The 27150-nt window shown below is 35.9% G+C and overlaps 1 protein-coding gene across 5 annotated transcripts in view; it reads left to right on the top strand.

Moving 5' to 3' along the window:
- CSMD1 (CUB and Sushi multiple domains 1) overlaps positions 1 to 27150 on the top strand; it is a 1148093-nt gene that overhangs the window by 1069927 nt on the left and 51016 nt on the right. For 4 of the 5 annotated variants that reach the window (XM_040551454.1, XM_040551453.1, XM_040551457.1 and 1 more), the window contains 3 exons: positions 1071 to 1244; positions 8482 to 8655; positions 12609 to 12782. In XM_040551454.1, coding sequence (XP_040407388.1) covers positions 1071 to 1244; positions 8482 to 8655; positions 12609 to 12782 — 522 coding nt within the window. The remainder of the gene's footprint in view (positions 1 to 1070; positions 1245 to 8481; positions 8656 to 12608; positions 12783 to 27150) is intronic. The other variant, XM_040551456.1, reaches the window with a different exon arrangement.

The raw sequence follows: 27150 nt of genomic DNA, 5'->3' as shown, positions 1-27150 counted from the left end.
GGAGCAGAATACCCACACTCACTCCAGTAGCTGACACCAGTTTCACTCACACACAGAGGTTTCACCTGACACCGAGACACCCACACTCAGTCCAGTCACTGTCCCCAGTCTTCACTCACTCACTCACAGGTCTCACCAGTAGCTGGCGCGTAGTCCTTGCAGCACACGTACACATGAGAGACAGAGCAGGAATACACAGAGAGATAGTTAAGATTTAATGTGAAAATATAAGAAGATAAGACAGACTGAGGTGATCAGGTGCAGGGCGTGGCCAGACAAGCGTACTGATTCCCCCATTTGTAAGTGACCAGTACTTTTATACCCTTTCCCACCTATCCCCCCTCTTTGTTTCTCGCGCTACCCCTTCCCCCTGCACACTCTCCATAGTTTTGCAGAGCTCTGTAGTTTCCTGTACCCTCCCAGTCTGGGGGCACCCAGTTCACAACCTTATCAGTTGCAAGGTTCATCCTTCCTGGAACTTGTAAGTTCTTGACACCTGTAACTTGTTAGCCCAGCAATTAGTGTGACTGGGAGGTCTGTTTCTTGTGATTGCCTCCTACTTTAGGAGTCCTCAGTCAGATAACCCTGCTGGAATGAACACTCACTCCTACATTCTCACATAGTCTCATAACTCAGTGTGACTGACCAGACATGGTTCCCATCACTGCCTCCCTTTGTTATTATCCCTTCTTGCACTGTTAAAGGTCCTTAATGAGATACCCTTAAAGGAGCAGACACTGTCCTTCTACATACTCTTACACCAGGAATATAATTTCAACCTTCCCAGACATTCATGTAATTCTCTTGTTTCAGAATGTGAAATCCAGATTGTATTTAAACTGCTGTCAAGATGTGAAGATTTCTGAGTTTTCTGATTTAGAACATGCATTGCCAAATCAAGCATAATTTTAAGCCTACTATGTAATTTTACTTTTGAATACAGCTTTTATATTTATTCATATTATCTTTACTTTATGAGAAAATGTGATGTGATCTATTGTTTTCCAGTCTAAGAAATGATCAAAAGTGTTTTCATACTTCAGTTTGTTAAGCTGTTGTTTTTTTCCTAGTTATCTCCTGTGGAGGTCTTCCATCTCCACCAAATGGAAATAAGATTGGAACCTTAACAGTGTATGGAGCCACTGCGATATTCACCTGTAACACAGGATACACATTAGTTGGTTCTCACGTGAGAGAATGCTTGGCAAATGGTCTCTGGAGTGGTACTGAAACCCAATGTCTAGGTAAAAAAACTTATTTCTGTTTTGTTTTTTAATCAAAAGCAGTGCTAAGTAGTGGAATTCACCTCATATCAAGCAACAACATTATTAGACCAATGAAAAGTAAAGGTATCCTAAATGCAGAAAGTATTGTGTGCTGTATATGATTTTATATTGCTCTGCTGACAGATAGCTTTTTTTTTAGAAATTAAGTTATATTTGATGTTGTTGGAAAGCTTTTTGGACCAGGAGGAGTTTTTTGGAGACTCACTTGGTTATCCACATTTTACGGTATTATGACTTGCTTTGTCGTGTTGTCACAGAGGGCACAATGAAACTATGCTGGAAGATAAGTTTCAGTTCAGGAGCATGCCTGATGCATTCCAGTTACAAATAAGTTGTCAGCATATTGAGCATATAGGCAAGGGGATTAGACAGGGCAGTCCATAGTAAAGCAAAACCAAACCCCATCCCCTGCCTAACTTTCCACTTTGTGGACAAGTTAGAAGCTTTAAAATAAGTTATGCTTATATATGCTAAGTGATATATATATGCTAAGTGATAAAATCCCTTGTCCTCCCATTCTCTGAAAACATTAAGTTTTAAAAAAGTATATCAATATGATTTTTTTTTTCATGCAAACAATAAAATGACTATTATGTTCCTCTGACCTCACTATCTTCAAAAAAGTCAATTAAAAGAATATAGATGGGTATGTTTTGCAGCATGTCATGAAGAACAACAATCTTTTGTCATATCTGAAGAAATGAACTCAAATCAAAACTGAATAATCTTTTATTAATCTTCACTTCTTCAAACATTCCTGCTGGCTGGATAATCCCTGATATTGTCATTTCTATGAATGGAGTGAAAATTAATATTTTGATCTGCGTTTCCAATAAGTCAGTGTCGGTATGGATCTACAGGAAAGAAGTTCTATATGCAGCATACCTAAATAACCGGTAGTGAAAAGCTGCTGATCCTTCTTAGAATCTGTTCTTAACTTTCTCAGTGTTAATAAGGTCACTGTCTTTCTGTGTTCAGATAGACATACTGATGGTCTGTGGGATATCAGGTTGTTAATGCTCATTATCTTATACAAATAAGTGATAAGTAGGCAGCTAGTTATTAGTGATCAAGATGTAGCTGTTTCTGGCAAATTTTTTGAGAAGGAAAAGCATTTTTCCAATCTGATAGCTTTTCAATTCCTTACACTTTATTTTTTCAACCATATAAATTAAGAATTAAGTCATTTTTATTTAAGAAAATATAACAAAGGGAGCATATTTTAATTACTACTTCTTTTGCTATTTAGAGCAATAAAGGAGTGAAATAAATCTTTTTTTACCTAGGATTAGTAATTCCACTGAAGTGCTGTTTAAGGGAGTGCTATGCTTCAGGATTACTTTTTTGTATATGTAAGTTCATCAGTTCCACTGTGGAACTACATAAGAGGTTTGTGTGTGACGACACATCAGCTTCCTAGGTTATCCCTAGGCTGAGTCTGATAAACATTTAAAAGATGCTGGAAGTGCAACTGTGAAGATCCAAAACACCAAATTTGCACGTGTAGTATTTTCCTCAGCCCTTTCTTCTGTTGCTAGTATTCAAATCTATATTGTAAAAAATAAAAGCATTAAGAAGGGGGGGTGGGGGTGGGGGCTGGAGGCTATTCATCCTCAGCTTTTTTTGCAGTGTTATACCATACATCACGAGTGTATTGCCTGGCACTTGCATATAATAATTTCTAGCAAAAGGATATATATTTGTGAGCACTCATTCATTTTAACTTACCTGAAATACTACTTCAACATCTGATTAATAGTAATAGTATTTAGTATCTATATACTACTTTTTTTTTTTTTTGAAGATATGTTCATGCAGGATAATTTAGCTGCCAATGTATACAAACTAAATATTATACAAATCTCAATGGAATCTGTTTATATTATAAATAACTGTTATGTGTGGAAGGCTGGAAAAGATTCTTTCTTATTCTGACTACTGGGAAATATATTTTACCTCAGAACACCCCAGAAGATTAACTGTCTACAGTAGCCATAAAATTGGATTTGAATAGTATAGAGATGGAGAAGAAACAATCAGTACAGGACTTATCTAGAGAACAATACTAGTTTATTCTCCAAGTCAATTTAAAAACTATGTACAGAGAAGCTTTTAACTCTTTGGGAATCAGCTAATCAATTTACTAGATCTCATAGTTAGGAAACTGTCTCTTGAACAGCTTGAACTCTATATGAATTCACACTTTTCTTCTCGTCTGTTTCTTTATCTTTCTTTTCTTTTCTTTCTTTTTTCTTTTTTTACAAATCTGCATTAATATTGATATCCATTAGCATTTTTTCCTCTTAGTCATAACTACCAACTTCTAGTTTCTATCTGCATTTTAAATTATTTCTACAGATATATTCCCACCTGTAATGAACACAACACCTGTTGCAGAAAATATGGCTGCAGTACAAGTAACAATTGTCTTATGATACTTCCCAATTCTTTCTCTTAAAATGGTGATGGTCTTTGGTTTCTCTCGGATGCATTAGATTGATTGCATTGTTAAATGCAGCCCTATGCTTAGAACTGTTGAATACATGCATCTACCTCAGTAGGTAAAAAGGATCACACTTAGAGCTGGAAGGTTATTAATCACCATTTTAGTCTTTATTGATTCAAAATCAGACAAGCTCTGTAATGCCAAAAATACTGCACAGCTCCGAGTACAAAACTCTAAATTTAAGTGAGTTATCACATTCATGCTGCAGAAGATTGTATTTCTGGTACTAAACCTCTTCTTGCCTCTCTATATTCTCTCACATAAGGGATATTCACATCATGTGCTTTAGGCACCTAATTTAGATGCAGTTTAGAGTACAGTCTAAGATCCTAAATTTCCAACAAGGTCAATGGAACTATGCAGGCTCCTCCAGAGAGCAATTCAGGAAAGATAAATTTGATTCGTAAAGTTAGATGATGTGAATGCCACCGGTTGTGTATTCCTAAATTTCAAGGACAGCATACACCAAATTTATTTCAAAGGTGCCTTTAGGACTTACCTGAAGCCTGTGAAAATCAGGAGGCGAACACCAGGGAACTATGAGTGGCCTTTTCCATTTCAAAGCAATGATAATGAGTTAGAGATGCTTTTTACCTGCACTGTACCTGCATGAATGTAATTCAGAACTGCTATAGATGAAAACAGCTATCACATTGTGTTACCCCCTGGTTTGTGTAGAATCAATTTATGCTTTCAGTCCAGTTGAGTACACTAATTTCTATATTTCAAGAAAAGCTTTGTGAGATCCATATTTTTCTCAAAAGAAAGCTAAAACCAATGACTGTAGTAAATGAGTCGAAGGGTAAATGTAAGACACAGTTCTGCAGATAGTTAGCATTATATATACTTTTTCTCAGTTATATGAAGATAAATGTGAATCATTAGGCTAGATATTTTTCATTTGTACTCAGTTCCTCACACTGCTGATAATTCATATCTCTTCCCCTTCTTTTCAAGAAGAATTACACCTGTAAGTCACAAAACATGTGTTTACATGTATGCTTTGTGTGTGTGACTGATTCATAGATCAAATTGGAATCCTTTAAGTGTTTGCATAACTCCATCTCTGGTGTTGTTGGTATTTAATCATGGACTCACTCCTATGTTTTCCTGCATAGATATCTTATCCTGACTTTGTATGACTTTCAGGTCCAAACTATACATGAATAAGTCAAGGATGTATTTTAAAATCTAAATTTAAATGTAATCCACTCCATTCAATTTTCATAAATTATTACTACAATTTAGTTTTTCAAAAAACATAATATCGTATACGCTGGAATGATCTGTAAGTGAAATGATTCATATTCCAGATAGCTGTTAAATTCCCATTTATGGGAAAGTACATAGTACTTTGGTGTTTTGTATTATGACAGTTGGCACATCTCAGCTATCTTTGTTCCTAAAATTTTCTGTGATTCCCTGTGCTTGGCTTCAGTGTAAACACAGCTTTTTCAATTTTTCACTTTTTAGGTCTAGAAAACAACAACACCAACAAAAAACAACAACACAAATGTATTCCAGTCTATTCTGTATAAATACAGCCTCTCTTTTCCCATTTTGCATGTTTCATAGCTTTCCTTTCCCAAAATCTGTGATTGTTACAATTGCTTGAATTACTAGTCAATGTTTAGAACCACGCAGAATAGTTTGCTTGAGGAGAAGGAATTCTGATTAAAAGTGACATCTACCTTTGCTCTAGCATGTAGTTAATCTATGTTCAAGATTAACCAGATCATGAATTTGTCATTCCTAGTAGCAGAATGTGGGGGAGAGAGGTGTTGTAGTAGAGTTGGTAATTAACTACTTAAATAAACTGTGGCCAATATTACCCAAGATCTGCTAGTGATTCTGTCATTGACAGGTTGGGGTGTAGCCTCAGCAAGTCTGAGGATGACACCAAACGATGGGGAACAGTTGATATGCTGGATTGCAGTACTTCTCTACAGAAGGACCTTGAGAATCTGAAGGAATGGACCAACAGGAATCTCGTAAAGTTCAGCAAAGACAAATTCAGAGTCCTGCAGTTTTGCTAAGAATAATGCCATTCATGACCACTGTCTTGAAACTGACAGGGTAGAAAGCAGCTTTACAGAAAACAACCCAGGTGACATGATGGAGAGATTAGACAAGGGTTAGAAGTGTGGCCATGAAGGAAAGATCACGGACTGGAGTGTACGAGCAGCAATGTAGTCAGCAGGTTGATGTTATTATTTCCTCTTCAGCATGCACGTGGAAATCTGTGTGTAGTTTTTCTTCTCCACCATACAAGAGAAAAATTGGTGAACTGAAGCAAGTCTGGGAGAAAGGCCTACTAAGAGGTTAGGGGCATGTGACAGGCAAGAGGCTGAGTGAGGCTGAATAAGAGGGAAGGGTTAAGGGGGATCATATTGCCAATTTGGGCTGACAATAATAAAGTAAATACTTCCATGAGATATCAAGAGAAAATTTCAAGGAGACGTTTCAAGAAGAAAAACGTGTTTTCAATGTCTTTGTTACTTCTTGCTGTCATTACTCCCTGTTTGGAATATGAAAAAACTTAAATCCTTATTTTGTTGCACAAATTTATAGAACATTGTCGTAATGCCTCCTTGAAGACATCAGCAATCCTAAGATCAGTATTGTTATAATAATCCTCTATGTACGAATAAAGTAATCAAGTGGCACGCTTTCCCCTTTTAGTGTTTTAGAAGATCCATTAAGTGTAAATGAAATACACTGCTTAGCTGTATTAAAGTGGCTGTAGTAGAAATTAATTCAGACCCAAGAAAAAAGTTATGAGCAAGTCTGCTTCTTCACGAATATGGCCTCAGTGTTAAACCGAACATCACACAGCCCCATTCTATCAGTGGTCACAAGCATCATGTCCCTGTTCTCTTGTCTCAGAATGAGTACTGAAAGTGCTTAGCGTAGTTTCAGTTGAAATTGTTGGCAGGTGTAATTAATCAATGCCACTAAAAAAAAAATAAATCTTCCCTTTAGTCAGTTAAGATAAATAGTTTCCTGATCAGAAGCTCTGTTTCCAAACAGAATAAAGAATCTAGAGAGATTAAGATTATTGCTTGGCTTCCTTAATGCCAAGAGTGCCATTAACCCAGAGTAATCCGTTCTGCATTGTTTAACAGCTGCTGATAGCACTAAGAAACAGTGCTGGTAGACATTCTTTCCTTTCCATACTTCTATGCAGCTGGAAAAGGTGATTATTTCAAGTATAGTGATCAAATTGGAAACCAATATAAAGAAGAATTTATTATATTTTTGACATGAATTTATAAGCATGTTAAATATACCAGTTTAGCTAAGGAACAACTGAAGATAACATAAAGGTGGTAGTTATTTGGAAAGAATGAACACAAGTAGAATCAGTTTTTGTGATTGATTACTGAAATGCATTAATGCATAAAAAATAATTGTAGAAATTGGAGGTGAATGATAGGAAATATTTGAGCATAACGAGATATACTTAGCTGTAGATTCTTTTTTTAAATGTCTGCATGGAAACCTCCTTTGTATGTTGCAGCTTTTAAATTAGAGTGAATAAAATTTCTAATAGATACAAATAGGGAAATTTATGGCATGGTAAATGAGCTAATATAGCTAAATGTGCCATTTATACGTATCTGAAATAATGCAGTATTTTTTCTTTTGAAAGCAATAGACTGACTGTGATCCCACACAACGTATTATTTTTTTATTATTTTTAATAATTTATTATCTATATTTTAAACTTTGATTGCAGTCTTCTAATACCTGAAGACCTGCTATTGAGAAATCAGTTATATGTTGGATACATAGAATAACAGACACTACATTTACTCTAATGAAATAACACCTTGACATGAAAATGAATATGAAACTTGATCATATCACCTCTTAAATTGTTAGAATAATGCCTGGACATGTTTTGGCTAACGCTCTCCAAGACAATTTCTAAGAACTGTTCAAGTTAGCTTAAACCAGTATTAATGCTGGTAGGCAGCTTGCTATCAGCTGTGCTAGAGATTTTCAGTTTATGGTTACAGAACAGACTGTGCTGTGCTGGTTGGCCTCTGCCAGAGAATGGCCCCAGTCACACTTAATTTGTTAGTAGAGATTTGTTCACAAAATCCAAGCCAAATCATGAACATGAGCACTGTGAAGATCAACATGAGCACTATGAAGAAATAATGGGGGTCTGGGAGTTAAAAAACCAAACCAAACCAACAAACAAAAAAACACTTTTATTTGTAATTCACATTTCTCTGAGGACCAAGGCAGGCTTATTAAGGAAAAGGTAAAATAATACTACTAATAAAAAATTACCCTATTGAAAATTGTCCATTTTGTAACAAATATACTGAATGATTTGTAATTTCAGACATTTGCAGTTTATATGCACCAGACATTCTTCTGACAAATTTGTCATTTCTACAACAGAATTTGCAGAAAGTGTATATATGAAAATTTCAAATATCTGAATGACTACCTCTGTCACCTTGAAAAAGTAGAAGGAATATCACCTGCAGTTTTTACACCCTAGATCTTGTTCTGCTTGTTCCCAGATCCACTACTATATGCTCCTTGACTCTAATATTATTATTTTTTTTTATTGTGAACAGGATTTATTTTTTTTTTCATATCAGCATTCTTGTAAATGTTGGCAAGATTTGTAAGAATTTGTAGTTTTGATGGATTGTTCTTTTATTGTAGCTGGTCACTGTGGTTCTCCGGATCCAATTGTAAATGGTCATATTAGTGGAGATGGATTCAGTTATCGTGATACTGTAGTCTATCAGTGTAATCCTGGCTTTCGACTTGTTGGTACCTCTGTCAGAATTTGCCTACAGGATCATAAATGGTCTGGACAAACTCCTGTTTGTGTCCGTAAGTATAATTCATTTTTCAGTGAATATTGCTATTACCTTTAACTTAATTAAATATTAATGGTGGATGAGATGTTCAAAGGTATTCGAATGATGTGTTAAGAACAGATGCTTATTGGACATATTTTCAGTGATGAGGGTCATTATGATAATCTAATCCACTTTCTAATTTAGCACAGGCTGACTATCTGTATCCAGTAATGTCTGATTTCTGTTTTTTTTAGAAGGCTGACATAGGCATTGAAGTGTGTTGGACAGCAGGCTGCACCTTAATAACTTTATCTATCTCTTTCTCCCTTTTTCTCCAGGCGTAGCTTCTTTGTCAAGTGTCGTCTTACAGAGCTTCTCCCTCTTATTTTTTTTTTTTTTTTTTAGTAAGAATACTGATGGTCTAATTTTTTTCTTTGATGGATAAAGCTGGAATACTGTTCTGATGGTAACTGCCCATTTTTCCAGGTTGGCCTAATATTTGTCAGTGCAAACCCAGGCCCAGGCATAGTATTGGATTATACTACATCTGTTAGAAAAGTATTGACTTCTTTATTCTCTCTTTTGTGTCGCTGTTGTTCTTAAATCATCTGCTTTTGAAAATCTTTTTTTTTTTTTTTTTTGAGTCAGTCCCACTCTACTTCCTTCCACATTTGTGTGGCAGGTCTTCTGACACTTTCTGAAGCATCAGCCATTTAATCAGTCAAGTCTGATTTCTCTGCTTATTATTTTGCTACTTTATTGTGTGCTAGCATTTATTATCGTTTTTTGGTCTTAATAAAACTCCCAATTTCTATATAATTTTGGTTATTTTTAATGATCATTTACATCAGTTATTTCTTTTTTCTTTTTTTAATTTTCAAGATGTCTATAATTTAGACAGAAGTATTTTAATGCACACAGAGATAGAGTCACTAAGACGATCATTTTTTCTGTTAAAGATGTTAGTATCTTTGTTTCATTGCTAAGAAAGTATATTACTGATAAGTCATTAGATTTCAAAATGTTCAGTACTTTCTTATTTCAACCTGTATATAGCTGCAGGAAATATCTGCCAAATGTCATTGTCCTTTTAAAATCCTATTGATATCTTCAAGTGATTTATATTCATCAAAGGAGAAATGCCACCAGCTTGTGTTATTACTTTTAGTGGATTAATTTTACCATGCAGTGAACAAAATCCCTTCAAAAGAAAGGGGCAAAGCTGGGAGGGGTGAGGGGGGAGAGTCAGTTCCTTCCTGAATTGCTACTGTTATTACTGTTCTGAGAAGAACAGGCAGTAGTTTCTGTTTTTACAGGCTGCCTAGCAGCAACATGGTTTTATTTTGCTTATAACTGTCAGACTAAAGAACTATACATACACCCCTTCCCCCGCCCCCCCCTTTTTTGTCAGCAACCAAGCTTCAGATGATTTTCCCACTTTTATTTATTTATTTATTAAAAAATCTAGTAAAAATGTCTCAGCTATTTCTGAGAGGGAAAGTGGAAACATAGTGCTTACCAGTGCTAGAAACGGGCTTACTAATGTAATACTGAAAAGGTCCTCTGACTAAGGAGTATGAGTCAGACACTAAAAATACACCAGGGGCACCATAAAGATGCTGCAGGCTGTACCCCTGAAAATCTACCATGAGTTGGGCTACATTTTGTGATATGTTTACAGGTTATGCATCCTTTCATATTTGTAATTGGCTTGGAAAGGAATTTCAGATTTCTAAATACTAGACATTTTAATCTTCAAAAAACGTTATCTAAGAAAGTATTCAGAGTACTCCACACATTACTCTTTTATCTTTGTTTCCTATGCTCCTTTATCGTGCACAATTTTTGACACACGTGTTTCCCTACCTCAGTATTGGGTAATCCATTAGACCATACTTTGGGCTAAATATATTCCAAAAGATCTATTCACTTGATAATTATTGGGAGTTAACATGAAAGGTGAAGATCTCTGATTAGTTCTTTGTGAGTAACAACACAACAAAAATCAAGACAGTGACTTTCTTTACTAAAAATATATACTGTATTAATATTAACTAAAACCTCTCAGTTATATAGCATACTTCAGGGTCTAAGACTGATACTGTGTTAAAGACTTCAGAATATACTTGGGAGTTTTATTACTTTAAATGGAGAGATCTCTTTGCTATGTTTCCAGTATCCACATGACATATTTAGGAATATGCATTTCTGCACGCATAGGACAGTTCTTTGTATTAGGCAGGAAAAGGGGATTTGTTATTCACAATTTAGATGTCGTAAAACCGCTAGTAATAATCTTTAGTTGAAATGTGTTGGGTACTACTTAGGTAAACAATATTAAGAGTTGACTGTATAAAAGCCTAATGATGATTGGAAACACTATAATGCCAAATTATCTTTTTTTTTCTTTTTTTTTTTAATTACAAATATGTTTTTAAGTACTTGCTACTGTGTGAATCCAACTACTTCAGTGTTGATCAATCAATAGGTCAAGAATATCTATAAAACTAATGAAGCAATAACAAACCAGATCCTGTGGCTAGAGTCTCAGACTCCGAGATCTTTAGTTTTTGGGAGGCATCAAAAAAACAGAATCTGTCAGTGACGTCTAAATCTAAACAGAATCTGTCAATGACGTCTAAAGAGGATCTGACCCACAAGAATATGTTTTTGTTGAAAAGGACAACTGAGCAGAATTATACTTCATTATCAGAGTATTTATACAAGACCTAATTTTTGTATTGTAAGAACCCGTGGCATAGAATTTGTTCAGGAAACTGTAGAAATTTTATGGTAATAGCATTTTATAGTTGAATAGTTTGTCATATAGGAAAGATAGTGACTGTGAAGACAGTGACTACAGAAAATATTTTAGTTATTGAAACTTAATAATCTGTAACAGTCAAAAAAATGCACCAGCTGGGCTAGAACAAAGTAGATTCTATGTATATACTCACATTTTATTCTGATGCTTAGGGTATCATCTGCAAATGCTGCGAATGGAATAGTGCACAAAGGGGTTTAAGTGACTGAACTACATTTATTTGTACAATTTAAGGACTAAATACATAAATCTGGATACAGGAAGGTGTTCTATTTAATTTTCAAAGATCAAGTATTGTTGAAAATACTATTTCATAACTGAACTCTGTGGTAAAATAAAATAAAACAGTAAAATTATTTTTCAGGTGTCAGTTCAGTAAAGAAAAGAAAAAATAAGAAAGAAATTAATTAGAAGGTATACCTGTGAATAGGATATTTACTTTAGTATGATAGCCATTGTCACCAGCACAATGTTGAAAAGCTGCATATATATATCTTTGACTTTCTTATTTTCAGTACCTATGTTTTTTTCTATATTTTTCTGTATTATTTTAATGTCTGGTCATGTGGAAGGCTACAGTTTAACCATTATAAAATATATAAGTATAATGTAAGCATATTAACAAACACATAATCTGCATAATGGGAACGATTTAATCCCAACAATGATGTCACTACTGCCAGAAGAAAATCTAATTAAAAGGATTTAAACAAAGCAACTCAACAATTTTGGAACAAGAATGTTTTGGAAGTCCAGAATGTTCTGAAGCAATACTTGAATTCAGTTTGTTTTACCCTACTAGATTTTGAATCTTGCAGATATTTTTTTTAATCTGCATTATTAGGAAATATAGTGCAGTCTCAATATTTTTTAAGGTATAGTACATATCAGTAGGGTGTCAAAATGCATGTACATATAATTATTTATATTACAACTTTCACCATAAGGTAAAAAGTAGATTCTGAAAGTCTTACAGAAAAATTAACATTTTTTTCCCCTGGCAGTTAAGATCTCTGTATAAATGCATCATATTTTTTCTTAAAGTTCTTGCATAAATATAAAAGAAAATTTCAGAAATAAAAACAGCTTCAACCTGCAAGTGATTCCATGAAACAGTACTTTTCAGTTAGTTGCTAGCATGCCTATTTTTCTTTTAACAGCAATCACATGTGGACATCCTGGGAATCCAGCTCATGGAATGACTAATGGCAGCGAGTTCAATTTAAATGATGTTGTAAATTTTACTTGCAACACTGGGTACTTACTTCAGGGTGCTTCTCAAGCACAGTGCCGGAGCAATGGGCAATGGAGTAGCCCTCTACCAAACTGCCGAGGTAAGAAACTTTCCTGTTCATTCTCTGTTCTCTAATGTCTTATTTCAGGTATTATCCTTTAAGCCTGCCTTCAAAACACTGGGATAAAATTCAGAACACTGACCTTCATGACCTTATTGCTTTCTTTATTCGAGTTTTTACATTTCTATATTGGAAAAAGGAGTTAGCTAAATATTGGGGAAGCCTTGGGTTTTCAGTATTTGACCTCAGAGTTTTCGGACTGTAATCCCTAACATTTAGTTTAGAGACCCATGAAGTCTACTTTATATCACAAAAGTTATGTTACATTAATAAATCAGTCAGCTGTCTAGCCTGACTTATGTGCACTGGAAGTTTCCATAAATGGTCAATTACTCCTATTAAGAGATAGTTAGGCAAATGAATATTCATGCATCAAAACACTATTATTTCTTCTGTATTTCCTATTTATGGCCACTGTTTTATTTGTTTTTCTCAACCCTTGTCTACAGTTGCAGAATATGAAGCTAATATTAGACCTTTATTGATATATTTTTCAGACCACTAATATCTGTTCATTGCTCCACTGTTTTGATGTTTTATGCCCCAAAATAACTTGTACTGGTGTAGTAAATGCTTTCTCAATGCTCAATCCAGTAAGTTGCTGATAATATTTAATAATATGGTGAAATGTTTTCTTCTGAATCACTAAGTCAGAAAAGATGTCTTGTAAAACATGCAAATTTTCAGAGGTGAAAAACAGGACATAGGGGTGAGTCATACAAGATATACTGGAAGATCTCTAGAGCCTGGAGAAAAGGTTTTGAGATTTTGTATATAGTTTAGTGGTCTTTTTGTGAACTCTCCAGAAGGAAATTGATTTTAATGAGCCTAATTTAAAAATGTTGTAACCCCACTATTATGTCATCTAGCCCCATCTTCCCTTTAGTACCAACCCATAAATTCTCGGTTAGCTCCTCATCCATCCCCAGGCAGAGTTCCATTCACTCCAGCTGATCATTCACATAGGGAAACAACATCCCATTCTTTTCTCCCCTTCCTGTACTTCCTAAAGAGCCTATATCCTTCCATTCCAATAATCCAGTCCTGAGAGCCACCCCATCTCCATGATCCCAATAAGATCATAGCCCTGCAAGCATACACACATCTCACTCATCTTGTTTGCTCCTCATACTGTGTGAGTTCGTGTACAAGCACTTAAGAGGGGCAAACCAGCGTGTTTGGTTCATAGATAGGATTGGGGGATTTCTCTGTAATGGTGCCTTTTAGGCATTTCTTTGATAATCTGCAAGTGTTGAAGGTGACCCTGCTTAATCCCCGTTTTGTTGATTTTGTGATCCTTCCCTATCACATCAACCCATGCCCTTTGTTCAGCAACCCTGTCTGTTACTCTTTCACAGGGCTGCTGGTTATTCTTTCCCTCCACTCTCATACTAAATTTAAAGCCTTCCTTATGAGGTCATCCATCCTATTGGTGAAATAGCTTTGCCCTGTGTAGTGAGCTGGATCCCACCTCTCCTAAGCAGATGCTGATCTGCAAACTGGGTCCCTTGGTCATAGAACCCAAAACCCTGTCATAAACAACAGTTCTGCAGCCAATTATTGACATGTCTAATTAGTGCACTTTCCCTGGCACCTTTTCCCCTTCACTGGCAGGATTGAGAAAAAAACACCACCTGGGTCTCTGTGCCCTTTTCTATTGCTCCCAGAGTTGTGTAGTCACCTTTGGTACTGTTCAGGTTTCACCTGGCTCACATGGAATAACAGAAGGGGTTAGTAGTCAGAGGGTAAGACAAGCTTTGGCAGTCCCTCCACAATATCACAGGTCTGGGCCCCCAAGCAGGCAGCAAACCTCTCTACTTGAAAGGTCATAGAATCATAGAATGGCTTGGTTTGGAAGGGACCTTAAAGATCATCTAACTCCAACCCCCCTGCCATGGGCAGGGTTGCCAGCCACCAGATCAGGTTGCTCAGGGCCTCATCTAACCTGGCCTAGAACACCCCCAGGGATGGAGCATCCAAAACTTCTCTTGGCACAAGGGTTCCAGTGCTTCACTACCCTTACAATGAAGAATTTCTGCCTAATGTGTAATCTAAATCTATCCTCTTTTAGCTTAAGACCATTCCCCTTGTCCTATCATTATCTACCTGAGTAAAGAGTCCTTCTCCATCCTTTTTATAAGACCCTTTAAAGTATTGAAAGGGGGCAAGGAGGTCACCCCAGAGCCTTCTCTTCTCCAGGCTGAACATATCCAGCTCTCTCAGCCTTTCTTCATAGGAGAAGTCAAGTCAACAGATGGGTGCCTCTGTCCCCTTCAGCAGGGAATCACCCATTATTATGACTCCCTGTTTCTCCCTGGTGGTCTTGTGTGGTTTAGGGTTAGGTGGACCAGATCCTTTGCTTGAAGACACATATGGCTTCTCTTCAACTTTGAGGGTGGTAAATCTATTTTGTAGGTGTAAGCCTTTAAATGGGTCAGGAACTTTCTTGGTGCCAGAAGCCACCAGCTTCCATCTTTCACAGAATCATAAAATCATTAAGATTGGAAAAGACCTTTAAGATCATCTGATCCAACCATCACTATACTACCAATGTCACCCACCAAAACATGTCCCTAAGCACCACGTCCAATCTTTCCTTGAACACCCCCAGGGATGGTGACTCCACCACCTCCCTGGGCAACCCGTTCCAGTGCCTGACTACTCTTTCTGAGAAGGAATGTCTCCTAATATCCAACCTGAACCTCCCCTAGCGCAACTTGAGGCCATTCCCTCGAGTCCTATCACTGGTTATCTGTGAGAAGAGGCTGACCCCCAGCTCCCCACACCTTCCTTTCAGGCAGTTGTAGAGAGCAATAATGTCTCCCCTGAGCCTCCTCTTCTCCAGACTAAACAACCCCAGTTCCCTCAGTCTCTCCTCATAGCCCTTGTGTTCCAGGCCTTTCACCAGCTTCGTAGCCCTTCTCTGGACACATTCCAGGGACTCAATGTCCTTCTTGTGCTGAGGGGCCCGAAACTGAACACTGTACTCGAGTTTCACCTTCTCCAGAGGTTGCACTTACCTTAATCACGGGCGTGAACACTGTCTGCTTCTTTATTGCAGTTGTCTTTTGTAACTTGTCTTTAATTGCTGAAGGAAATTGCAGTCAGTAAAGTTGTGCTAAGGATACTAACATTGGGACTAAAATGATGTAATCAGTTCAGTTATTGGCAGCTTTATTGTCTCCACCTGTTGGCTTATTAAAAATTATATTTTATTACAGTGGTTGTTCCTAAGAATAATAATTATCTTTGGTGATTAGCTCATCATATTATTTGAGAGATAGCTAATGCAATTTCAAGCTCAGTATGTGTGGAATTAGAACTTTCATTCTCATTAAAACAATACAGAAATGGCAATTCCCTCAGTCACTACCCTCAGAATTTATTCAAGTGACTTAGTTAGCATAGCAACTTAATTATTGAGGAGAAACAGGAATTAGTAAACCGTTCCTATTTAGGCTCATGTATCTTTTTTTCCTTGTATACTATTTTGTATCACTAAACTTCAGTGAACACAGTCTTCTATCTCATCTGTGAAGCATTTTTTGTCTGTTAAAAATAAATATTTTTTACATATCCTGCAGTTTCAGTTCAGGTCTGCTCCGTTTGACTGTCAGAGGCAGTTACATGGTTTTACTGACCAGCTACAAATAAAGAACCCAGCTACAAATAAAGTTATTCAGATACTTACATTGAGCTCAAATGTACACATTTATTAAAAAGAAAAGAAAAATAAGAGAAAAAGGAAAATTATGAAAATGAAAATGATGATAATATGATATGAAAAATGATGTGATGGCTAAGAGCATTATGAAAATAAGAATGGTGTTCTTTCAAAGGAATACAGTACAGAGCAGGCTGGTTCAAACCTCTGTGTCAGCCATGCATGTTCCCACAGAACACTTCTCTGGGTACATCTCCCTTGTTTAATTCTAGCTGTGTATCTGGACAAAGAAGTCTTCCCTACTGTCTTCTTAAAACCTCCTAGCATAATTACATTTACATCATTTCACTGTGAACAAAATTTGATACACCATTTATGAACTCTTATGAAATCATAAGGTTTTATGAAATAAAATAGGCTGAAATGATAATTTTATATCCAGAATTTAAAAACAAAACAAAACAAAACTAAATTTTACTAACTAAATGGCTTGTATCAGATTTCATTTTAATTAATTGTTTAGAATTTAACCTAAAGGAAGAAATAGAACTTTCTCCGGCATATACCTTTCCTTCTAAAATTGCCTTTAACTAACAAGTAAAGAACATTTGTATTAAAGTTCATTGTTAATGATGAGTTATGAGTTTGTGTACAAAGGGAGTAAATATTCCAACTCCTTGAGTATAGTACTGGGAAGGGATTGATGTTCCTGGCAAACCTGTATCGTTTAATTCAACAGAGATTTTACAAATTTACTTCCTTTCAAACCTCAGTTGGGTTCACTTGAGTCAATAATGAACTTGGTTTCTCTTCACTGAAACTCTGCATGCAGTTGCTACAAAATATTGAATACTGCTTCAGGCTATTGCATATGATTATTTTATTTTATATCATTTATATTGCAAGAGAGTTACTGTCTATGCATAGGAAACCAATATTTTTAGTGAATAAAGGTAGGTAGTTCTCAGGCAGTCTTGCAGTGATACATTGCTGCTATGTATTGTGTCAGTAAAAGGTTAACTAGCAAGTCACAGGCAGCAAATTTACCAAAGAAAGTATGTTGATTTTTTTTTTTGCCTGCCAAAAAAATAGAACATACGAAAGATTATATATGCTACTTTAATGCCATGTGATAAAAGCTCATATGAAACAAAGTACATATGTTTGTATAACCTATTGTGAATTGTAAAGCACTTAATTGCTCTACAGTGGTGTCTCCCCCCACTCTATAATGTCATTACTCTGATCATTTCACAGTGATTTCAGTGTTGATAGACACAATAGATCAGTTTGCTGCTGTTCTGGCAAACTCTTTTGGTATAGTGGTTAAAACATTTAATTTGTTGAAATGGGATCCCTGTAAAGTATTTTTTAATATGGATTTTGGATGTCTTCTGAGGTAACATGATCACCAAAACACCTCTGTCTTGGAAAAACATACTTTCCTACTGTATCTTTTATGAGTAAAAAAACGTGACTCATTGAGATGTTGGGATACTGTAAGATTAAAAAAAACCACTATTTTTTAAATTACTGAAGCAATTATATCTTTTTTATTAATTATATAATATATTTAACATTTGTAATAGATTTACATGGAATGTTGAGTACACTGAGATATGGTTTCAAAATCATAATTTATGAGGTAGGAAATCTTCACTCCACATGGACTGTACCTTTGTTGTTATTTATTTGATAAAGAGCATGTCAAATAGTCAGCTTACTTGCCTTTAACCTAGAATCAAATGACATTTGAAAAATTCTGATTGCCAGTCTGTGTTCTGTTTGGCAAATCTGGCTAAGCGGGACTTGATGCAGCCTGAATATGCTATACCCTAGAACTAGCTAAGAAGATATCAAATCCTAAAACAAATATGTTCAGCATGGTATTTTTCCCTCAGCAGCTTGGAACCGCTTTCCATTTTGTCTTTGGACAGAAAGCCAATCTCTGCACTTTATATGTTTCATAACTCTTAACCACCAAAATGAGAACTGAATCAGATGATTTTGTCAGTGCTCTGCACTCCTGATGGCACTGTAGGTCATTTTTTCATATATTATGTCTGAAGTAAGAACTAGTATGTTAAATGCCACACTTCATTACATCTTCTAGAATGCAAGGAATTGTAAGAAGGAGCTTATCTTGCTCTTTTTTCTTTGCTTTGGTATCCAATAAACTGTTCTATTGCTTACTGCTGGTTCATAAGGCAGTTTCAGATTCATAATCATTGTCAGGAAAGTTTATAGGGATATTCTTTGTTACTACCACCCTTACAATCTGATTTATCTTCCTATAAATGAGATTAAAGAACTTTTCTCATCTTTAAAAAAAGGTCTCATTAACAATATTTCTTTTGAAGAGCTTAATTAGGCTTTTTATCTTACCAAGAATCTGGTATTTATGAGGCACAGTCAATTTCATCATGTTTTCTTTACCGGGTAAATAATTTGAACCAGTAGTAATACACTCCACTCCTCAATTGACAAGAAAAATAAACTTTTAGATGACAGCTGATAGAAGGGTGGGAGAGATTGGGACTGACAACTGATTCTTCTCATTCTAAGATAAAACAACTCTGAATTTAAGCGTTTTTCCATCCATGGTGGTATCAAGGATTCACATAAGCTGAGAAAACTTTGTGTTGTGTTTTGTTTTTCCAAAGCCAGAGGCCTTTGTTGTTGAGACTTCGCATATTAGATACACCTAATCTATTCATGTTGGTAGTATATTATATCTTTCAGAAGGATATTAATTATTATCAATTGCAGCTCATTTAAGTTTTGTAAATAAATAGGAGGGGTGCAACGGGAGATGCCAAACAATATCTGAGCTTTTTATCTGAAGCTGGCAGAGATACAGGATTTTAAATGACTCCTTTCTGGAACGTTACCTGCCTGGAGATCTGGCTAAGACATCTGTTGTGGTTTAGCCTTGGCAGGCAGCTCAGTACCACACAGCTCACTCTCCCCAGATAGAATGGGAGAGAGAATCAGCAAGGTAAAAGTGCAAGAACTCAGGGGCTGAGATAAAGACAGCTTACTGGGTAAAGCAAAAGCCACATGCACAAGTAAAGCAAAACAAGGAATTCATTTGCTGTTTCCCAATGGCAGGCAGGTGTTCAGCCACTTCCAGGAAGCATGATACCACCTGTCATCCCCCTCCTTCTTTAACCCCACTTTTATCCCCACTTTTATTGCTGAGCATGACACCACATGCTATGGGACATCCCTTGGGCCAGCCTGGGCCAGCTGTCCTGGCTGGTCCCCTCGCAGCTCCTGGTGCACCCCCAGCCTCCTCGCTGGCAGGGCAACACGAGGAGCAGAAGAGTCCTTGGCTCCGTGTGAGCACTGCTCAGCAACAACTAAAATATCAGTGTGTTATCACTATCACTATTTTCATCAAAAATACAAAACACAGCATTGTGTGAGCCTCTACAAAGAAAATTAACTCTGTCCCAGCCAAAACCATGACAACATCTCAAAAGGTAGTAGAAACATATTTTGGTGCAACTGAATGGATGTTCACATGTGGAAAACAACACTCTGATTATCAAAAACCTAAAGAGAAAGATTTTAAGACATGCTCCAGGAGTTGGTACTATTAAGACAAAAAATTACTGTGTTGATGCTACTTGTACATAGGTGCCCTCAAATGTCTGTACACACAGAGAGCACATCTAAAGAAAAGTGACAGGTAAGTACTTCATCTTTCTGATGTATCTGCAAGCAACACCAGCATTCATGCTTTGGACAGAATATCAGGAAGAACTTTCATACATATCTGAGAGAAAAACACATGTATTTTAAATTAGTTAAACAGGTGATCAAAAACTGTATTGTTTTACAACATTAAACCAAATCAGTTGGAAGCTAAAAATAATAACTGCAAATTCATGGATTTTTAAAAAATATTTCTTACTCCAGTTTTATTTTAGTATAAAGCAAGTTAGTTAGTCATCAAGGCAGTTTGGCAGAATTTTTCCCTTAGAAACTATAAGAAAAAATGCATTTTTGTAACAATGAGAAAATATTTGGCATATTTATATCAATGGCAAAATATTTTGGAATGCAATTAAAAGTGAAGTATGTCAGCTTTTATCTCACAAGTAAATATATACTTAATGAAATCTAGTGCAAATTATTAATGTTAATTTGTACTATTATCAACCACATTTATACTACAGTATTACAGCGAACACTTCTGTGGTCTAGGTTCATCAGAAACATGATACCAGGACCTCAGATTTTTGATAGATCTAAATGTACATAAAAACACTACTCACAAAGCACTCGGTTTCCTAAAGAAATATTTTAGAGTTATGGGTTATGTGGCCAGATTCCCTATGAAAAAATCACTCTGCAACAGGCCCACATTGAAAAAAGTGGCAATAAAAAATGACTCCTCTCTATTTGAGACTTTTGCAAAGTGAGCAGTTAACTATATTGAGCAGTTGCCAGCTTTGTGTATTGTTGACTTTACTATGAACTTTACTAAAATTCCATAGGCTGGAAATATTGCAATCATGCTTTTCCAAGCAGTGCCTTCCTAGTCTATATTCATTTCTTAGAATTTATCATAAATTCAGAGTGAATTATCTACTTTTATTCATTTTGAGTAGCAGTCTCTATACGTGTTCTAGATACCAACAGTAATGCAGTACTTTTCAAATAAAAAAGTTTAAAAACACTGTTGATCAGATATCAAAGTTTAAAAAAGAAGCTTAACATTGTTTCTGTCAAGGAAAAAAATGGAGAGAAAGCGATAGAAAAAGAAATGAAATACTGTGAACGATGTACTTTTTGATGATCATTCAACTTTTTAACAGAAAACTGCCTAAGGGACTCTGACAAAGTCTTTTCACTTCTTTGCCCTCAAGGGTTTGAATCTACTCAGTGTAAGGTTCTGAAGTCATCAGGGCAGACTTAAAGCATTCTCCCGCTTTTCTCAACAGACTAAATTGAGAGTGCCAGAATTCATTTCCCATGTAACCCTTGACAGCTGTCATTGAGAGAAAGCAATCTCCTACTCTCACCATGATTTACAACTGAGTCCCCAGGGTGAAAGGCAATCAGGGAAACTACTGCCTTAGTTCTGTATGCCAGCCAACTCAAATTCTTTTCTAAAGTACTCCTTACTGCAGCCCTTGTTAGCCACACCACTCTCATGTATACATATTTTAAAATCTTTAGATGGTGTTAAATGATACCACAAGCATAATTTTGGTTGCTTTTTAGTTCAAGGGACACTATTCTTTTACATAATCATTTTATCAGACTTCATGTATTCAGGTATAACTTCATGCAGCTATATTGTTGCACAAAGCACATGCTTAAGTTTTACATTCAGTGACTATTCTGTATTTTATTTATCCCTGTCTTGGCTAAACAACTATTACTGGTACAAGAATGAGCACTATCACACAGACAGATTGATTCTTTGGGAATATAACACTATTCCTTGAACAATCCATATTTCTGATCTGCACAGAAAATGAAGTTTTTCTGTTCTCCCTGTTGTGTTTCAAAGATAATTTGGTAAGAATTGCTTTTGGGTAGCTTTAGGGCAACATATCTTCATGAAATAATGGTCTCTTTTCTTAATTTCTATTGTTGGCTTCACAGAAGCTAACTTGGCAGGCTTACCCATTAAAACAAAGTTTCAATTTTAAGAAGTTATATAAGGGGCAGCTCTTCTGAATGTATATTATAAACAAAATCTGGGGAAAGACTTGAGTAATCCACAGGATGGAAGATAAAACGAGAAAAAATATATTCCTCTATCAACGTGCAAAACCTTCAAAACATGAGATTTTTTTCAATATTCTTTGGATTTTTGTTCTATTTGAATATAACATTCTGATACTACTCTTGAAAGAATTTGGTCAAAAAGTTTCAAAGTTCTGTTTCAACTGAACCAGTATATATTTAAGTGCAATATAAATGATGTTCACTAAATTGATCTGGGAAAAATATTTTTTTCTGTCTTTTCTACAAATTCTAAAATGTCATTTTACTGTTTATTTTTCTGCTTTTGACTTTGACAGTATCTTTATCTGTGCAGTAAACTTTCACTGCTTATTTTTATATAACACAACTTACCACTTTCATCTAGAAATAAAATAATCATTTTATGGTTATTATTATATAAATGATTATATAAAAATAATAATCTTGTTTCTAGATGAAAAGGTAGTTAAAGAATTAGTATTTCTGGAAAAAAATCTGGTTTACTAATTCTGGTTAAAGAATTAGTAATTTCCAATGACCTCGAGTTCTCATAACTCCCAGATGTGATTTGCACATGACTTGTAACCCGTTAAACCCTGGTAGCATGTCTGCATATATATATATGTACATATATATATATACACACACATATATATTTATGTGGAAGGCCTTTTTTTTCTTAAAGGTTTGTGTGCGCTTGCAGCCCAGAAGGCCAACTGCATCCTGGGCTGCACCAACAGAGGAGTGGCCAGCAGGTCGAGGGAGGTGATTGTCCCGCTCTGCTCTGCCCTTGTGAGGCCCCACCTGGAGTGCTGCATCCAGGTCAGGGGCCCCCAGCACAGGAAGGATGTGGGACTGTCAGAGCAGGTCCAGAGGAGGGCCACAAAGATGATCAGAGGGCTGGAGGCACCTCTCCTATGAAGAAAGACTGAGAGAGCTGGGGATGTTCAGCCTGGAGAAGAGAAGGCTTCAGGGATACCTCAGTGAAGCTTTTCAGTACGTTAAGGAGGCCTATAAAAAAGATGGAGAGTGACTTTTTACTCAAATAGATAGTGGTAGAACAAGGGGTAACAGTTCTAAACTAGAGGAAAGTAGGTTTAGACTAGATGTTAGGAGGAAGTCTTTCACTGAGAGAATGGTAAGGCACTTGAAAAGATTGCCCAGAGGCAGCGGTGTTGGAACTAGATGACCTTTAAGGACCCTTCCAACCCAAGCCATTCAATGATGACATAGAATCATAGAATATCCCGAGTTGGAAGGGACCCATAAGGATCATCAAGTCCAGCTCTTGGCACCGCACAGGTCTACCCAAAAGTTTAGACCATGTGACTAAGTGCACAGTCCAATCGCTTCTTAAATTCAGACAGGCTTGGTGCAGTGACTACTTCACTGGGGAGCCTGTTCCAGTGTGCGACCACCCTTTCGGTGAAGAACCTCTTCCTGATGTCCAGCCTAAACTTCCCCTGCCTCAGCTTAACACCGTTCCCACGGGTCCTATCACTGGTGATTACGGAGAATAGGTCACCTGCCTCTCCACTCCCCCTCGCGAGGAAGTTGTAGACTGCGATGAGGTCCCCCCTCAGCCTCCTCTTCTCCAGGCTGAACAGGCCCAGTGACCTCAGCCGCTCCTCATACATCTCATACGTCTTCCCCTCTAGGCCCTTCACCATCTTCGTCGCCCTTCTCTGGACACTCTCCAACAGTTTAATGTCCTTTTTGTACTGTGGTGCAGGACATGATTCCATGAATCCATCTTCCTAAAAAAGAGAATGAAGTCAGATCTCTGTTTCAAAGCTCTTATTTCAGCCATTGTCAGTATTTTTTTTTAAGTCTAGTTTTAAGGAACAAGAACCAATATTTATTTATTTGTTTGTTTGTTTTTGTTTGTAAAATAAGTAAAATAAGTACTTACTCCCCTATAAGTAGATTTGTGAATTATTTAAAATTTTAAAATGAAAACAACAATGTTTTTTAATGGCATCTTATTTTCTTACCTGAACAAAATGGAACCAGGAAGAGTCATTTGGGGGAAAAGAAAAAGTTGGGAATATTTAAATCCAAACATTTTTTTTCAAGCACATGATAAAAATTGTTAGGCGAAGGGCAAGCATTTCAATGCCATTTTTTCCTGTGGCTTTTCAATGCTTAAGGAAATTTTTGTAAATACTGTATGTCATTCCAGGAATAATATAATTCCTCCATAAATATTCCATTTTCATTCTTCAGATTTATTCATCTCTACCTTTTTGTTTCTGTGCTAGCTTTCAGATAGGAGCAAACTGACTGAAAATGAATGAAACAAAAATGAATTTGAAAATGAATGTGGAACTTTTAAAACTTTAATGACTTCACAAGCACTGTTTCAACTTCTATTTTAAGTGTTTCTCAACAATCAAAGCCATGGTACTAGAAATATAACCTTCTTGTATTTTACATCTAGAGCCCTTGAAAAAACATAAATGTCAAGAAACTTCATGCTTGTACAAAACAAACAACACAAAATAAACTAAATACAAGGAGTACAGAGGCAGAGATATGTGAGAAAGAAACTTTGAAATGACAAGAAATTAGGTAGACAATATGAATCTTGTGCTGTGTTATCTGCATGTAAATTTCCATACTTATGTGTTTGCATTGATGAAATCTCACTGTAAATATCCATGTACTTGTTTAAGCTGTATATGGCCAATTTCCAATGTTAGAGGACTGAGTTAAAATAGATGTGGATATAATATGAAATGCAGACTACTTAACATGCACCTGTACTAATGATCTGTGTGGATGCAGGCAGTAATTTTAGTTGCACCAAGATATGGTTTCTAATAGAGTCAAGTTTAAATATGATTGATAAATTGATATTAATCCACCTTTGGAATAACACTTCTAAATTATTTTATTCCAGAGGATTTTTATGGTCATAAAAGACAATTAACTTCCATATGTGTTTACCTGTATGGAGACTATTTAAAGAAAGATATGTTCTTGCTAGTAACCAATAGATAGATATAAGTAGAATGGGAAAGTGTTATTCTGCTGTAGTTACTTTTCAGTATGCAGTTTCATCACAAAAGTAGAGCATGAACATAGATCTCAGGAGACCTGAGATCAGTTCTGCACCAGTACAAATATCCTGTACAACCTTAGACATCAGTCTGTGACATGATGGCTCAGGTATGGGGTTATGGTGAAGTTGGGGATTAAAACTGCATTACCCTATAACAATGATTTCGGCTGAATAGATTGGGAAAGAATCACTTCTGTCTGAAATTAAACACATTATCCATATTTTTAAACTAAAGGGGGCCTGGGCATAAAAACTTAATTGTGTCTACAACTAAATTGTTAGAAAGTTCTCCAGTGTTTTATATGAACTAAGTAGCATATTCACAAGAATCCAGATACAGATGTAAATTCAAATGTCAAGGAAAGCATATAAATACGTAGATATGTAGAATTTACATATAGATAGATTTAGTTTAAGGATATGTATGTACAAGGCATCTTTAAGCATGCAGAGAATATAGGTTAGTTCCAAAAGCAGAAGCTTTACAGCAGCACCTACACAGCCTTACACAATGTCTAATTGCCTAACAAACAGGGTTAATTGGGATGCAGTGTGCATTTCTTCTGGGAGCTGTGCTAATTTCTCTAACAAAGAATTGTACTGTGAATGTAGACATATGAGCTCATGCAGATCTGGCTGAATATCTTGGCAGGGCATTGTGTGAGTGGGCTGTTGGCTTGACAAACTTCCTCTTGTGTCCCTGTTTTACAATGACAGGTGTATTGTCTGTGACAGAACTAGACTTAGTTGACAGTGATTAGTAACGATGGAAAAAGGCAATAAAAAAGAATGAAATGTATTTCTTGTGTAACGTAAAAAGAATATTTTCTCTTGATAATACTCAAATCTTGAGATCCCTAGAAACAGGAGTTTTCAGAGTCTACGTAGCAAGTACAGAGGTATAGATTCCTACAGCCCAGTCTTTCGCAAGTTCCCAAGAGCAGTGAGATTTTAGTACTTTGTGTTTTTGTCTTTTTTAAGGGACAGAAAAGAAGTCGGTGTTAAGGATAAAAAAGTATTCGTTTCTGTCAGTGAATTCCCAATGTAAACAAATATTTATTTCATCTCTTCATATCTGATTTCTTTTCAACATTTAAAGGGTTATAATACAAAATTTAAATCACTGTTGTTATTATAAAATATAAGCAAATGGGTTGTAATATAAGCTAAATGCAACTCTTTTGGTGAACGATTTCATAGGATTTGGCATAAAGTAGAATGAGAACAGTTTCAGTTAGGAGACTATATATCTTTATTACCCTTCAGAAAAAAATAGATCTCCTCCATGAACCATGTCTCTTCATCAGTCTAGATAATGCCCTGCTAAGCGCTTTATATGCAACATCATGATACCTAATGTTTTTTAGACTTATTCTGTTGTTGTTTTGTTTTGTTTTTTTCCTGTGTACTTAATTGAAATTAGATGGTATACTTGAAAAGTAGATTCCTGTCAATGTTTGATGAGTAGTAACTTATAATACTAATAATATTCTCACACTTAGAGATCTCATCATCTCATCGTAATCTTCCACCTACAAACCATCATCTGAACTTCAGGGTATAAAGGATTGGGAATGGAGGGGAGATATACCTTACATACCTCAACAGTCGTGTCAAAACCTACATTTTTTTAGGGTTTTTACTGCTATCTGAAAAAAAACATAGTGCTTTTTGGCACTTATCCTTATCCCTTCTCCACTGTCAAATATTTCACTTTTCACCATCCTTTTTCTATTCTATACATTAATAGCAGAAAATGTTCTTGTTAATGTTTGAAACAATTTATCTTATTACAGGACATTCAAATAGAAAATGTTAAAGTGTTATTTAAACTATGTACTGGTTTTCTTTTAATTTGGTTTTCTTCACATAAAAATTGCATGTCAGACCAA

This window comes from Cygnus olor, chromosome 3 (assembly GCF_009769625.2).
Source record: "Cygnus olor isolate bCygOlo1 chromosome 3, bCygOlo1.pri.v2, whole genome shotgun sequence".
Lineage (NCBI taxonomy): Eukaryota > Metazoa > Chordata > Aves > Anseriformes > Anatidae > Cygnus > Cygnus olor.
This window is presented reverse-complemented; position numbering and strand designations above follow the sequence as displayed.